Source organism: Scleropages formosus, chromosome 3 (assembly GCF_900964775.1).
Source record: "Scleropages formosus chromosome 3, fSclFor1.1, whole genome shotgun sequence".
Lineage (NCBI taxonomy): Eukaryota > Metazoa > Chordata > Actinopteri > Osteoglossiformes > Osteoglossidae > Scleropages > Scleropages formosus.
The window spans coordinates 34166007-34181943 of NC_041808.1; the positions used below are offsets into that span (position 1 = coordinate 34166007).

Below are 15937 nucleotides of genomic sequence, written 5' to 3' on the forward strand. Positions count from 1 at the left end.
GAAGGACCATCGGGCAAGAAAATGGATGGATGGATAGATTCTTGTTGTGATCTTAATTACAGCTTCTGGTAAAATAAAGACAACTACAATCTCCAAACTTTACTACAATTCTGCCTTAACAGAGAAGTATTTTGTACAAGTCAGTAACCAGCATGTTTTAAAAAATAAACAGAAAACAATTAAATGTGATGTTTTTAAACAGGCCTTACATGTTGCTTTATTTAAAATGCATCACACAAAATGGCAGACATCACAACTTAATATAACGACATCCGTTCTGAACAACAGCTAGATACTCGCTATTTCTTTATATTGACCAAAGCCGCTAAATTTGACAGATATTTACCTGTTTTGCTCCCTTTTCCATACTCAAAGCACATCAAGTCTCTATTTTCTTGGACTCCGAAAAAGCACCCTGCCCTCCTCCAGTCACGAAAAGCCTTTCAAAACTCTCCTGAGTTGCCTGCTGAACAATGGTATGTTTACATTGTATGTAAATTTTATGTAAATTACACAAATTTATGTAAATACAATTAATATTCACGTTAAAATGGTAACTGGACAGTACAGAATACTAACCGCATTAATCAATAGTAAAACTCCTTTAAAGCATTTTATATTGGGCCCCCAATTTGCAAACCACTGAGACCAGAAATGTTGGTAACTTTTAAGTCACTTTTCCCATTAAACTACAATCAATGAAAAATGAAAAATAAACACACAGGTTGGGTTTTGCAAAAACATGTTGAAAAAAAATAAGAAAAATACATTTACATTTATTTATTTGGCAGATGCCTTTCTCAAAAGTAACTTCCAGTGAACTCTCTGTAGTGTTATCAGCCCACACACCTTATTTGCCAAAGGTGACTTACACTTCTAGATACACTACTTACTATGGTCACTCATCCATACATCAGTGGAACATACTCTCTCTGTCACTCACACACTATGGGTGAACCTGAACAGTATGTCTTTGAATGGTGGGAGGAAACAGGAGCACCTGGAATACACCCACGGAGACAAGGGGAGAACATGCAAACTCGACAGACTGTGCAGGGATCTAACGCATGTCCTCTCGCACCATCCAGGTGCTGGGAGACAGCAGCGCTACTCACTGTGCCACCGAGCTGCCAGATCAGATACCCAGATATTTTTTTCATTGAGGTTCTTTAGAGGTTTTTGTCTTCAATAACAAGCTATGACAAACTTAAAATTTAAAGTTGGTTTGTTAAAGTTTTCACCATCAGTTCTCCATCATAAGCAGGAGCGGCTGCAGGGCTTTTCCTGTGTCTTTTAGACCACTCAAACTGTCTTATATCCTTGTACGAGACACAAAGACCTCCAAGGTGTTCTTCATTCAATTTCTGTCGAGTGGAACTTTGCCAGTAGCAGAAACCCAGCAGATGATTTCACAGACACAGATGAAATGCATAGACATAAAAACCATATAATGAATCGTAAAAGAGATGTAAACATAAATATTCAAACATAAACCATTATTTAATGAAAGTAGCTTAATGTATAAAATAATAAGAGAAACAGGTACACTCCCAGGTAACAGAGCTTAAAGTTCAGTTATGAACCAGTCATCTTTTCTTCTTCCTGAGAAAAACAGTAGAACAGCAAGACCTAACTGGGAGAAAAGCTATAAACTTCCTCTGTAAACAGGGTGTTTCCTCTTCTGGGTAAAGGGCTGTTCTTTCTTTACTTGTCCACTGAGGCTCAGGGTAAAATGTCCAGCAATCTCATGGCGTAGCAACACTGTACAATGGAGCACTACTGTGTCCAAAAGAGGCCCTTATAAGATTTGTCTTCCAGCTTCTCTCTCAAGCTTGTCTGCCTTAGATGTCATCCACTGCATCCTAAAATGAAAGGAGTGTTTCATGTTATCACGAAAGTACTGTGTCATTTGTTTACTGACCTGCACATTCAGCATGGACAAAAGGCAGGAGTATCTTTCACTTGAACTGAATTGAACAAGGGAGGATATATTCTGGTCTGGGGGACAGGACAAGATACTTGGGTCAGCCGTCTTTCTTGAAAGCCACAGTGAACACAGAGGACCCACAGTAAGGTCACCTGCTCTACACAAACGGAGCAGTAAAGACCTGGGCAAGAGGTGGATCAGCATGCTTTGCAGTTCTTGAAGAGCAGCACTAACTACCCACACTCACCTTGCCGCTTCTGCATCTCCCACTGCAGGCAGGATGTGGCCGTGTCTGTTTGTGTAAGGCTTGTATCTTACAGATGAGGAACTTTTTGTCCTTCCCCTCCTGCAGATGGACACAAATTCAAGCTACAGAACAGCACAGAACAAAAACTCATTTGGCCGTGACTGAGTCTATAAGGGGATGATAAACCCAATACTAAACAACTTCCCCAGGAGTACTCACATTTTCAATCTGCTCCTCTAAAAGGCTGATAATCTTCCTTTGACCATCTACTACTTGTGTGTGAAAGTAAATTATAACTCTAAAAGTGTAAGAAGAGAAGAAAATTTTTAAATGTTAGTTATTTTCCCTATAAGCAGCAAGCATGACACTCAGTTTGACTTTCAAAAAAGGATTCCATTCCACTCATGGTGTAGGGTTGATACACCACGTCAGCTGCTCTGTGTCTTTGAGGACTGACTTACAAGAAAATGCTGCTGAAGAGGAAGAGGGGTTTTTTCACCAGGTACATGTAGGCCCAACTGAGCCCAGGGTTGGTGATCTTCAGCCTTTCGATCCATTGGTTTAATGACTGAGACATGGTGACCAGGTTCCTAAATGGCCCACAGGCTCCTGAAGGCTTCAGGCTGGGGGTTCAAATTCACACACGTACAACATATGAAGACTTGAGAAAGTGTTTGAATGTGAGTGCACTGAATAAAGAGCAGAGCTCAAGGATTAGAGTCACACACTCACGTCGACATGGCATAGATGACATATACAAGAGCCCCCGAGAAGAAGGGGAAACACAGCACTGAGAGAAAGAAAGAAGTCATCTTCTTGTCCTTCCAGGGTGTCTGGGAAACTTGGTAGTTCCTCATCAAGCTGGCCTAAGAGCAAGACACAGAGTCTATAAGTGACAAGGCACATGGAGCCAGTCAAAGAACTTCCCTTATGAAAGGCACCTCCACAAAATGTATAGCTCATTAAAATGATCTTTCTACGAGAATTTTGAAGAGGGATGTGGTGTTACTAGTTTTGGGATCAGCAGGTTGTTGTTCACCAAAGTAGCAGGACTAAGACAACAAAAACTGGGCTGATGCCTTGGAGTTGAGGCACGAGACGGGTTTAGAAGGACATCTGCTGGAAAGGACAAGTGCTGCAGATGACAGCCAGTTCCTCAACCTTTCCACAGGCCCATGCGGTCCTCAGGAAGGACTGAACTAGACAGACAGTATTTAAAATTTACATTGGAGTTGTTAAAATTAATAATAATAATAAAAAAAAAAAAAACTCTTCACTTCTCCATTTGGCAATTTTTTTCAACACTTCCGCTGTCAGAATCCAAAGCCATTATTATTTTTTGGTGAAGAAAAAGCTCCTTGCTGTAAAATGGTCTGAACAACAAAGACAGACGTCAGCATAACAGTATACTAGGACTGTGTTAAAAATTCGATTATGAAAAGATTGTCAGAGCTGTCTCACAGCACGCAGCCGGTGGACTTTCGTACCTTTTTAATGTAGAAAATCATGAGCAGCTTGACGATTTGGGCTGCAGGAAGTAATGGTGAGAACAGAAGACCCAGCCTGAAAGCGGGAGAGGTTCTGCAAGTTGTTATTTCCTCTTATTTATGATCCCAACCTCAGATGCAATCGATGACATTTCAATAACTACTTTGGTTTTAAATTCAAATAATTTACTGAAATGAATCTGTTCAATGAGTAATTTGTTTTTAAAATATGCATGTTTGTTCTACACTGCAGGTAGGGTAGTGATTAGATCCACAGCCTTACATTTAAAGGACTCAGGTTCAACTGTAGCACCCTTGCTACCATTTACCCTACATTGTCTCAGTAAAAAAGTAAACAGCCTAAGCCGATTCTAATAAAATTATCAGATAAATGAACCAGTAACTGACTACTAACTAAACTATACATTTCCTATCATTTAAGTGTCCTTACTCCTTATATTCTGTAACAATAACAATAACAATCAGGTCATTCAGGCTCAGAGGAAGTGGTTCTGACATCATTAAGCATGATAGTGGAAGCAAACACCAGCGTACACATGGACCTTCTATGGATAGACTCCTGAGCGTCAGGCCTCCACTCAGGGGCCGAAAGCGACACCTGCCACTAACCCAGGAGACTCTGCATGAAAGGGAGCCCTGGAAGCACCTCGATGTGGAACCTCTATGAGAAACCGCAGCGCGTTCCCCTCGTTCATTCCTGTTTGTCTTTTCCTGTTTTTGACCTTTCGCTTGTTCTTGGATTCTGAGTATTGTCTATTCCTCTGTACCCTGTTTGCTGATCACCTGACCTCAGACCATCCCACAACTATTGTTGTGCCTAACCCTAGTAATAAAACAACAAACCCAAACTTGTGTCAGTCATTGTTTCTGGACCCCAACCTGACACTGAGCAAAATGCCAGCACCGAGGAGGTGAATTTACCAGATGAGAGTTTGCCCGTATATGAGCTCCAGCATGTTCTGGGGGATGTCAAATTCTGGCTTTCTCCTCAGCAGCCCCTGTGTTATCAGCCTAGGGGAAAAAGGACAATCAGCAGTGGAGAAAAGATACCGTTAGATACATTTGACTAAGAAGAGGATGATAAGCAGGAGGAGCTCTCACAGCAACCCTTTGCCAAAAATGGTCTGTAACGGAGATCCTCACAGAGCTCAGCGTTCCATAAAATGCATCAGTGTTGTCTCAGACAGAACTACAGGAAAACTAAAAAAAATATCCACATAGTTAACTGATTGGTTTCCTTGCCTCCAGAGGAATTCGCCAAACAGCGTTTTCACTACAGTGAGCAGGAAGTCCATCATCAGCAAGCGATACAACTCCTGGCCAACGAAGCTCTCCCAACACTGCACACAAGTAAAGGGCGATGTAACATCATGTGGGGCTTACTTCTGGTTCAGAGATTTCCCAACTTTTTGATAATAACCAGAAAGTTTGGTATTTTACTGTACATAAATGCTGGACACAAAACACTTTAGTGCACATAACAGAATTAAGCTCAGTTTTGTAGAAAACTAGTGATACACAGCATTCTTATTTTCCAACAGTAAAGTGCTTTTTCAGAATCAAAGTAATCAGTTGCATATTTTACATCTAACTGACTCTTGTCTCTGAAGCAACTTCCAAAGCTGAGATACTCACCCTGATCTACTCATATATGTAACTGGGCAATGTTACTGGGGTAATTGAGAATAAATATTTTGCTCAAGGGTGTAAACCTGCAAGGTTTAGGTTTAAAGGCACCAACTCTAACCGCTAGACTACAAGCTGCCCTGGGCTCATAGAAGCTATAATATCTGAGGACTATTTCTCTGACCTGTAACCCGAGGCTCTTTGGGGATTTGGCTATTTTTCCCAGCCAGTAGTAGCACAGCAGTCCCAGCATCATCACTTTCAGGAGCAAATTCCTGTCAAAAAAGAATGTCACCGGCTACAGTGTTTGGAACAGAGACCACAGTTGGCCCCAATTTCTTTTTAATAGATTTTAGAAAGGATACATTCTGAAGGCAGAATGATAGAATGAGTATATTTTAAACTGGAAAAGTGCACCGCTAAACAGTTTTTGTTATTGCCATTTAAGAACTCAAATATGTTCAATGAGAATTTTTCATTCAATTTAAATGAAAAAGAGTGAGGGCTCAAGGTCAAAAGGTGACAATATATCACAGGTATGATCAGTCACCGTTTTCTAATAACTTTCAGAAGAGTGCCCAGACATTCCATTAGAATTGTTGTACACATCAATTGTCAAATTTTCTGTATGTGGACATATTTGCAATTTCTCTGTGCACTGTTTCTACCTGTATGTTGCTGTGACTCTATGATGTTCATAAAAGCAATAAAAATAAATAAATAAATTTAGCTGGAAAATAAACTTCAAAATGATCTTTCAAAGGGAAATGTAACCTTAAGAGACCAAGAAAACAGGCAGAAATGAGTCCTTTCCACATTTCTGGAACTCACCTAAAGATGGTGACATACGTACACCAACTGGGAGAGTCGTACCACTCCAAATAGGCCAGAATGCTGAAGAAGATGGGCAGCAGCATGCTTACGACAGACACAGTGATGGGCACAACCATCAAAGTGGCCCACTCCTTTGGCAAATCCTCATCCTGGGACTCATTGAAACACATGCAAATGTGAAGATGATGCAAATATGCGATTGGCTGCATCAAGTTAAGACAGAAACCATGTCTCACCTTATGAATCACCATCGTAGGCTCTGAGAAATTGTGGACGAAGACTAAGCAGGCCACTGCGCTGCCCATGAACATAACCCACACCAGCATATGCAGTCCTTTCCGTAGCAACGTCTTCAGCACACCTGCACCAGTGTTATTGCAGGTGTCTTTGGGCTGCAGCTCCTGCAGGCACCATCAGGGTTATTCTAAGAATTTTCCTCAAAACATAAGGAGATGAATCAATTTATGAGAGCAAGTGAAGCTCAGACATAGTGTTATTTTGTATATACAGGTAGTTCTTTTATAATGCATTTTGCAGCTCACGTGTGCTTAGTGAACAGGGGAATTGTTTCAGTAAAACATGGAAGTCATGTTGGCTTGTGAACAATTTTTCCCAGCGCATTCAGAAAGAAGAAAAACAAAACCAAAGCAAGTTGCGTTGCTCTTGAAAAGGAGGTGGGATTTGAAAAAGCTAAGGGTGAGGATGCTGAGGTGCTGCTGCAACCATGTGCTGAGGACCTTTCTACAGAAGATCTGAGAGAACTTGTTGCTGAGAGGCAAGTTGAAGATGGAGAAAACGTGAAACAAACTTCCCTCACTTCTCCTTTCACTCTGACTGTGGGACTGAGGAACAGCTGCAGTGGGTGGAAGGTAACACTTGCGATGCAGAATGCAGCAGGATTGCAATTTGTGCCAAACATTTTTTTTTTTAACTGTGCTAGTACTTTTTGAATAATTGTTATTGTTTTGTTAGTTCTCTGGTTACAGTCAAACAGTTTAGCTTTTCAGAGGACTGCTCCTAATTCCATTTTTCCCTTAAGCCCTGTTATTTTTAAAGCCAATTTTGTATAATGCCTACATCAGATTGTAGCAGAACATTCAAAGCAACTTTATAATGAGTTGAGTACTTTACTGGATTAACCTTTGCCAATGGTACAACAGCAGTGACTTTTGTGGGACCTGAACCAGGCGAATTACCTTCAGCTGCATGCAGATGCTCTCCGATTGCAGTCTTACCGATGTCTTCTTGAAGATCTTGAAGTCCCAGCAGCAGAACACCTTTGCAGCCACACTGTGTTGGGATTTGCATGTGGCAGAATTCCAACAAGAGGATCTGGACACGCTTCCAAGGAAACATAGAGCTCCTTTTACACCTTGTCTCAATTCTACTTATACATCTAGACCAGGAAATCTCACAACAAATTAAGGTGAATTACTTTTAAAATCTCAGCCTAAGCCCATAGACATCCAATGAAATGTTATATGTGGAAATGCCACAAAATACTATTACATACTAAGTATCTCAGAAATATATAAATTATAATATATACATTTCTTATATTATTAAATAAATATATATGTATATTTCAGTAGAAGATACCTGTGGACATTTTCACTGAGGAAGTGCCTAGTTATTAAAGAAGAACATTTCAAACACCTGGAAAATTCAACATTCATCACAAATCTTTCTTCGTAAAACTAATTTCATCCTGCAATAAATAATGAAAGGAGCATTTTTGTACACTGAAGTGTGCCTACGTTTTCTGAGACACTAGCAATTCGTTAAGGAGATTTTTATTAATAATTCAGTTCTTTTATTCTAATTCTACTTACATTTAGCACCAAAGATTTTTTAAGAATTTGCTAAACACTAATGTAAATATACATTGCATACAGTGCATGCCAGCCCTCTAGTTGACCTCGACACCCCATTCTAGGCACACACGCAAAACACTGACTGAATAAGGGGATATGGGTACCAACCTATACACCAGAAAAAGACAGGTGACAAAAAAGGCTATGCCAGTGGTCGTGAAATAAGCCAGAGGGATGTTGTAGGATGAAGCCAGATAACTACCACCCGAACCACAGCCACCGAATGTTGATTGACAGCTCAGCACAGAGTTGGTGTAGTAGCCATAAAACATCACTGAGTCTGTAAAATAGCCCTAAAGGGGGGTGGGGGATGGGTTGAAAAGGACATGCGTGCAATTCACAAAAATCTCAGTGGACATGCACACAACTCAAAAAGCTTTGCAGACAAGATTTCATTAAAAAATTGAATAATTTTTCCGTTGTTATTCATTTTGATTTAATGTGTTGCAACAACTTTTTCCATTATGATACTAGGCATCATTTACGATGATCTTGGGGTGAACATGAGATGGGCTTGTGAAGAACTGGAATTTTAAAATAATAATGGAATAGATCATTTTACAAGCAGTCCCCGAATTATGAACGAGTTCTGTGTCCTCTGTCTTTAAGTCGGATTTTGACGTAAGTCGGAACAGTTAGGTATGGTGGGTATCTGATATCAGTTTGTCAGATGTTTGTCTTAGTATATCGTGTAGCTTTCTATGCATAAAAAAACATTAAAGAAACACTTCCAGATACACTAAAACATCTGTAATATAACACACACACACACACACACACACACTTTCTGAACCGCTTGTCCCATACGGGGTTGCGGGGAACCGGAGCCTGACCCGGCAACTCAGGGCGCAAGGCTGGAGGGGGAGGGGACACACCCAGAATGGGACGCCAGTCCGTCGCAAGGCACCCCAAGCGAGACTTGAACCCCAGACCCAGCGGAGAGCAGGACCCGGTCCAACCCACTGCGCCACCACGCCCCCTCTAATATAACAATACAGTAATAATAATAATAATAATAATAATATAATAATAATTGTAATAATACAATGTAATGATAACAATAAATGTAACTACAGCATTTATAATAGAGAGAAACATAGAAAGAGATAATAATGAATGTTACTACTATCATGATGAACAGAAGACATGGAGGAGGAGGCTAGTCCCAAGTGCAGGATCAATTATTCAAAGGACTAGATGTATTCTCGTGGTCAAGGACGGGCAAACGATCAGTCGATCGGTGAACTGAATGGAGGCAAGGATCCGAAATTGTGGTTTGAGGGACTAGGCGGTCTTTCATTATCAAAGAGACATGGAACAGGACTTGGAAAAGCAAAGTGAACAAGGGTTGTCTGGAGTGAAACTCCGCAACTGGGAAGAAGTGTCTTTTATAGTCCAGTGCTCTCAGAGAAAGAGAAAGAGTGTGTGTGCAAAACATTAAAGAAACTTTAATAATGGCTTTTCCACTGTTCTTTGATGTTTCGCAAAGTAGTGCCTGTTTGTTATTACAAGCTGTATGTACAGTAATTTGAATTTTTAATATAATAGGCTTAATTATGAAGTTTTCATTTGGTTGTTACTTAAAAGGTGACTTAAAAATCAACTTCCGGTCAGTTAGGGGGTGGTTCATAAGTACGGTTGTATGTAAGTCGGATGTTCGTAACTCAGGGACTGCCTGTATTATATAGTTTTTCAATATCAAATCTGTTTTCAGGAATGTATTAGGACAAGTTACAATTTAACTTTACTCTTCATACATTATGGCCCACAAAAGAGTAACCGTTTTTGAGGAAGTTAAGGAACATAGTTTTGGAACAACAAAGATGTATTTTTGGCACCAACATTTTTAACTGTCCTATGACAAAATAAATTGTTCACTGCCGTGGAGGCAGAACAGGTGCTGAGGACCCAAAAAGGAACTCCAGGCCTGCCCTTACCATCCCTGTGAGCAGCTCCTTGCCTGTGAACCTGGCACTAGTGCTTGTGCGCATAGGAGCAAGGACCGTCTGGGGGCCAGCAAGGAAGATGCCGCTGATGAGGACGAGGACGGTATTGTAGAGCAGGAGGGTCTTGAGAAAGATGAAGTAGGAGAGAACACCTGTTCCAAAGCGCCCACTCACATTCTTCTGTACTCCCTGCCATAGGTGGAGGGACTTCAAAAAAGACAGCCAGCTGTACCAGATTACCTGCACGGCCTGCAGAGGTCAAGTGTTACATGGAACTTTTACTCCAGTCAAGGTGCTCACCACAACTTTCCTACTGGCATGTGAATAAACAAAAGGGAATAGGGCAGGGATAAAATAATACCCACCATGACACTGTAATACTTGATGCTGCTGCACAGAGACATGTTGCTAACAGAAATGGACTGGGTGCATCTCTGGTTACCTGTCCCTTTCCTGGCAAAATATTTCCGAGAACACTCAATTATTTTTATGCCAGTGCAGAGGATTTTAACTTTTCTAAAACCAGCAGAAATATATCTTACAGTTCAATTGTAAAATACAGGCATTCCTCAATTTACTAAATTAAACCTGAAAGTGGTGCGGATATCAAAACTTCGGATACCAAAAGCCTATTTCCCATTTCTTTAAATGTGGAAAAATGTGTTCCCAGCCCATCCAAAGACCCCAAACAATTTTTTTATTTTTTTTTTTAAGAAAAAAAAAAAAAAAAAAAACACGAGAACACTAAAATGCTTACATAACTATCAACACATGATTTCAACATCATACAAAACACATTTACACACTTACTACTCTGGGGTAATTCCCACTTTTCTTTTTAACTGATCAGTTTGCCACAGGAGGATCAAGCAGGGATCCCCTGAGCATGCTGTGAACAACTTTCTAAAACTGTTGCCTAAATGTACAAATATAGCAGATGTCTTCTCACACCCCAGGAAAGAACTAAAAGACAATACCAATCTTTGCTCTCTTGAGTTTATTGGAGCTGTGAAGAAATGGAAACACACCACACACTGGTCACTTTCACATAAGTCCCTCTCAACCACCAGAACACAGAGTGGGGATACCATAAATAGAAATGGGGGAAGCATCCCAGAAAATTAGGGTAAAACTGTGTAATCAAACAGCTGAATGAAGAAAAGCTATTTGATGTGACAACACACACAAAAAAAAGGAAACTAAACACCATCACAGATACAAACTGGTAACTTCCTGTTTCCCCACAAATAGGTCCGTCTGTAGTTGCAAAGGTAAAACTTTGGCTTCTGTTTCAGTCAGTTTACTCACTCTGTTACACATATATACAAAAAAACCCATAGATTAAACTTTTCCTCCTAATTGCTCTGATACCTGCACAATCATTCAGTTAAATGACACACTCAACAGATGCTGCTATGAAATTTCACACACTTCCCATAATGCTCCACTCTCTTAAAGCAACACTCTCACATTCCTAACACCAACTGACAGAGATCTGAATGCAGACACTCCAGTTACAGAACACTACTGTGCTTCTGCTTCACTTGCGCGACATCCAATTTTCAGTTTTTTTTGGACATGCTTTGAATAAATTTCAATATACTGCTTTTTGCATAAAGCAAAAAAAAAAGAGTCTCAAGCAGCGTTATACTGAAATTTCAGATACAAAGATGGAAATCAAGGGATGCCTGTAGTATATATTAGTATAGCATCTTTACCATAACGCATATGTGTGGTATAGCATCTGTATGCTATAGCATCTGTGTAGAGTTTGCATGTTCTCCCCTTGTCTGCATGGGTTTCCTCTGAGTGCTCTGGTTTCCTCCCACAGTCCAAAGACATGCTGTTCAGGTTCACCCATAGTGTGTGAGTGACAGAGAGAGTGTGTTCCACTGATGTATGGATGAGTGACCCCTTGTAAGTAGTGTATCTAGCAGTGTAAGTCACGTTTCTGAACAAGATGTGTGGGCTGATAATACTACATACAGTCCATGGGAAGTCGCTTTGGACAAAAGTGACTGCTAAATAAAGAAATGTAAATTAAATCTTAATTATACCTCATTTTTATAAAGGTAGAACATTCTGAGAGCTCTTAATTACTGGACAGAAGAGTGCTGTCCCGGACAGCTCGAGAGAACTTATACAAGCTTGGGAAGGATGATCAGAGTAGGGCAGGCCATACCTGAGCTTACACTTCTCAGCCAAGCTGAGGGGCATTTTCCGCAGCAGACGCACGCGGTCACCAGTGGACAGTCTCTGTAGGTTTATTGCCAGCCTTTCCCTCTCCTCTGAAAGCGGTATATGCAGCAGGGCATTATACAGTTTGCATACTGTACATGGATATAGTCACTGACTCCAACATCTCTTTCCTACCATGCTGAGCTGGGAATTCAAGCTACCATATAGGAACAATATCATTATTACTTGTACACTCGTTTAGAATTGTTACTTAATCTAGAATTGCGCATGAGGGGTGGGCAACCACTGACCCTTGGACCCCCAGAGGTTTTTTTCTCCCTCGATTTTCAGTTGGGAGTTTTGTTCCTTTCCTCCGTGGCCAGTAGGCATACTTATAGCTCTATAAAAATGCTATATCATGGTAGTTATTAATCAACTGTCTTCTTTGTTTGATGTATTTGTTTTTCTTGCCTTATGCCTGTGTTAAAGCGCTCTGTGTCACTGCGTGAGAAGAAATAAATTGAATTGAATTGAACCGTTATAACATTTCACAGTACAATTTATCTTCCCCAGCTATACAACACAGCTGAGCAATCCTAGTGAGATCAGAGGAACACACCCTTAGAAACTCGGCTCTCATTGGCTTTATAGTGCCTATTTGTAAAATAAGTTTCCTCTTCTCTATTTAGTGCTGTAAAAGAATATCTGCTCCTTTTCTATTTTTTTTTTAATTTTTGAAGCTTTCTTACATAAAATTTGTTTTTTTGTCAACTTCTAGCAATATACGAATGGAGCCTGGGAAAGCAAACTTGACACATGATGGCAAACAATCACAAAATGATATTTTAAATGTCTTTTTCCTGTATGTTTTAGCTGAAACTCTGCCAAAGCTCCTGGTCAGTTATGTACTGCATAATTCCACCTCCCTGCAGTGAATGAAGCCATCCATTGAAGCCTCCCACAGATAATAAAATCACAGTTTCAGTCAGGGAAAGGTTTGCAATCTACTTTCACGGTACACATGACCAATATTGTTCAAGGTCCCCAAAGTCCTTCCTTGTCCATGCACACTTCAGACAGTCTGTATTCTGAATGCACTGGGCTCTTATGCCAATGTGACAGATTATTCAGATCTGGCAAGTGTCACTTCTGCTTTAGTCACTGCCAAACATGGACCTTGTCCAAGGCTCCTCTCCGAGGTACAGGGAAATGCAGGGGATCCCTTGGAGATAAATACTCACCTTGCTCTGAATCAGGCCCGGCATTCCGGTTGATCTGGAAGGAGCAGGAGAGGTTTCGTGTGGTGGACAGACTTTGGCGATGGCGGCGGATATGCAGGCGGTTGAAGTAAAATGAAAAGATCGCACTTTGGCTGCGGCCTGAGTTATTAGGGAAAAGATGTGATTGAAGAGATACATGATGCAAACTGGTGGTCTCTTACTAAGAATACAACACTTGGCAATGAGCTCTCCATCTGACCTAATAGTGTGCAAATGGTTTTGTTTTTAATTATCTTGTGCTTCTCTGTTTCTTACGGTTGTATTATTAGCCTCTGAGACTTCATCATATATGAGTTATGCACACGAATTATGTGCAGAACTGCTACAGCTGCTGTGAACGGAGTACACTACATTCCTCTATTCACAGGAAGTTGCGTATCAAAGTCATTTTTGCAAACCAAATGCTTCTCAGCACAGAACTGAGAACTGCTTCTTTTAACACCCAGTTTTCCAATGGATACAACAAATCATAATCATCGTAAATGATGATGTCAGTGCTGCCACAGATCGTATAACCTTAATTTTGATTTAAAATGTTCTGAACAGGAAATAAACTGAAAAATAGGAGGCAAAGAGGAAAGAACAAAGATAGAAACAAGCAGAGAGACAAATGCACACATTCCGGTCTCAGTCCAGCGCACACACTGAAACTAATTCACCACACAAAATACTATATTTGTCTGCCTGAACATGTAGGCTGTCTACCCTTCTACCCATCTCAGCTCGTCATCTACAATGCACTTCTCAAAACAAACTACTGTGTAAAAGCAAATAAACTGTAGAACTGAAAACACACCATGATCGTGAAGGCGCAACTATCTTTAAGGAAATTTTATATTACTGCTAAAATTATTGCTGTTTCTTGCGACTCAATTTCTCAAATATTTTGCCAGAATTAGGAATGGAGACAAAGCAATATGCAAAATGAGAGTTTCTAATTCACTTCAAGATACTGGTAGAGTTTTAACAAACCTTTGGTTCGCCAAGAAACATTAACTGCTGACTTTAAGTACACCCTTCTGAGATGGGTGTCTATCAAGGGTGTATTTAAACTGTTAAAGAGGAACTCCTGATAGGCTTGAGGGTACAGTACACTCACTGATGGTGTGGCTGGGCATGGAGGAGAGCACTTGCAGGGTGGCCCTGGACCAACCACTCTCATTCTGCCTCTTGCCATGCCTGCCCTGCCCACTTTGACAGCCTTGACTGCTTGGCTTTTTCCTCATGTCCTTTGGGTCCCCTGCTGTGAAGACACAAGTTCAGCCTGGAAGGTGTCAATGTGTAGTACTGTTTAGGCTATCACAGTATTGTGTCAGATATTAACGGCACAAGGAGGAAACGTGACAAGAAAATCCTGTCTTAATTCTCGATCATACTTAAAATTATGTGGACAACTCTGGCTTGCACTGTACCTCTGCCACCTGTTGAAAGGCCCTCCATTTCAAGGGCCTCCAAGCTGGTCTTCTGACTGCTGCTTTGGTCTTCCATTGGGGACAGTAACAAATGGTCGACCACACCCTCATCCACGGGACTTCTGTCACTCAGTCAACAACAGTTCTTACAGTTAAAACACCTTTAAACAATGCCACTCCTGCAAATACTTTGCAACAGTCAGGTGGGGAATGTCTGATAAAGTCTTTCTGGAAATTTAGCTTTTGCTATGTTCTGGAAGGTTCTCAGACATTAATTTTTCAGGGCATGGCACCTAAGCCTCCTTTTTTTGAAACATTAAAAAATTTTCCACAAATTTGTTTAGTTTCTCTAGATGCGGTATGACTCCATATATAGTTTTCATAACTTCATGATAGGGGTGTTTGGAGAAAAACTCAGCTCACACACCCAAAGGGTACTCAGTGAGAGAAGTGAGAAGTCGACTCACCCTGCTGCGGCCTCAGCGCTGTGAAGATCCAGGTCAAAGCACACATTGCGATGCATCTTCCCTGGTCTCAGGTACTCCTCGCTGTCTGGCTGATCATACACCTTTACACAAAAATCATCACTGGCAGAGGACTAGAGGACATGAAAACCACTGATCCAAGTTGCTTTTCTATATCTCCCAGGGTGCCTTACTTCCCCATCACAGGATGAGAGAAATTAGAACTTCAGCATCAGAAACAGTGAGCAAAAGCAGAAAGTGATTCAGGGGGTCCCTTGACAAAAACGCAACAAGATAATTTGGTTAATAAGGTGATGATGACCAAGGAGAGGTCCTCAAGGTTTTCCCATTGCTTCTCAAAATCAGTTTTTCAGCACTGACATGTTTAGACAAATTTATTTTATTTATAAAGAAGGGGGTGGGCTGAACAATATTCTTTCAGAGGGGTTAGAATTCCTAGCTCTGTTGCTCCTGCCAAGACACTTAAAAATGATGGTATAAAAAAAAAATTGTAGACAAAAGTAAAACCCGAGGCTAAGTTTAAAACAACAGGATGGGGCGAAGTTGCACTTGCTATGCAAACTTTGTGTTACTATGCAATAAGTTTAAACAAAAAGGGATGCAAATATGAACACAACTAG

The 15937-nt window shown here is 40.7% G+C and overlaps 1 protein-coding gene across 1 annotated transcript; it reads right to left on the reverse strand.

The window, feature by feature from the left end:
- Window positions 1-1504: 1504 nt before the first annotated feature.
- On the reverse strand, window positions 1505-15937 carry LOC108922517 (transmembrane channel-like protein 6). Its single transcript, XM_018732708.2, has 21 exons — window positions 15300-15937; window positions 14833-14954; window positions 14520-14663; window positions 13382-13519; window positions 12145-12250; window positions 10328-10415; window positions 9954-10211; window positions 8125-8309; window positions 7283-7483; window positions 6799-6910; window positions 6379-6543; window positions 6140-6291; window positions 5493-5583; window positions 4925-5022; window positions 4604-4693; window positions 3662-3737; window positions 2907-3040; window positions 2636-2797; window positions 2394-2472; window positions 2175-2273; window positions 1505-1862 (listed from the first exon to the last, which is right to left on the reverse strand). Exons 1-21 carry the CDS (start codon window positions 15353-15355, stop codon window positions 1842-1844), a joined length of 2577 nt encoding a protein of 858 aa, XP_018588224.2. The 5' UTR covers window positions 15356-15937; the 3' UTR covers window positions 1505-1841.

What these genes read in the sequence shown, in the direction of transcription:
- LOC108922517 (XM_018732708.2), bottom strand. Translation starts at nt 15,355, where the DNA reads ATGCATCGCAATGTGTGCTTTGACCTGGATCTTCACAGCGCTGAGGCC. An exon ending in TCAAGTATTACAGTGTCATG is followed by an intron (nt 10,212 to 10,327) that starts GTGGGTATTATT and finishes TGACCTCTGCAG; the next exon opens with GCCGTGCAGGTAATCTGGTA. An exon ending in CAAAGAGCCTCGGGTTACAG is followed by an intron (nt 5,023 to 5,492) that starts GTCAGAGAAATA and finishes ACTTGTGTGCAG; the next exon opens with TGTTGGGAGAGCTTCGTTGG.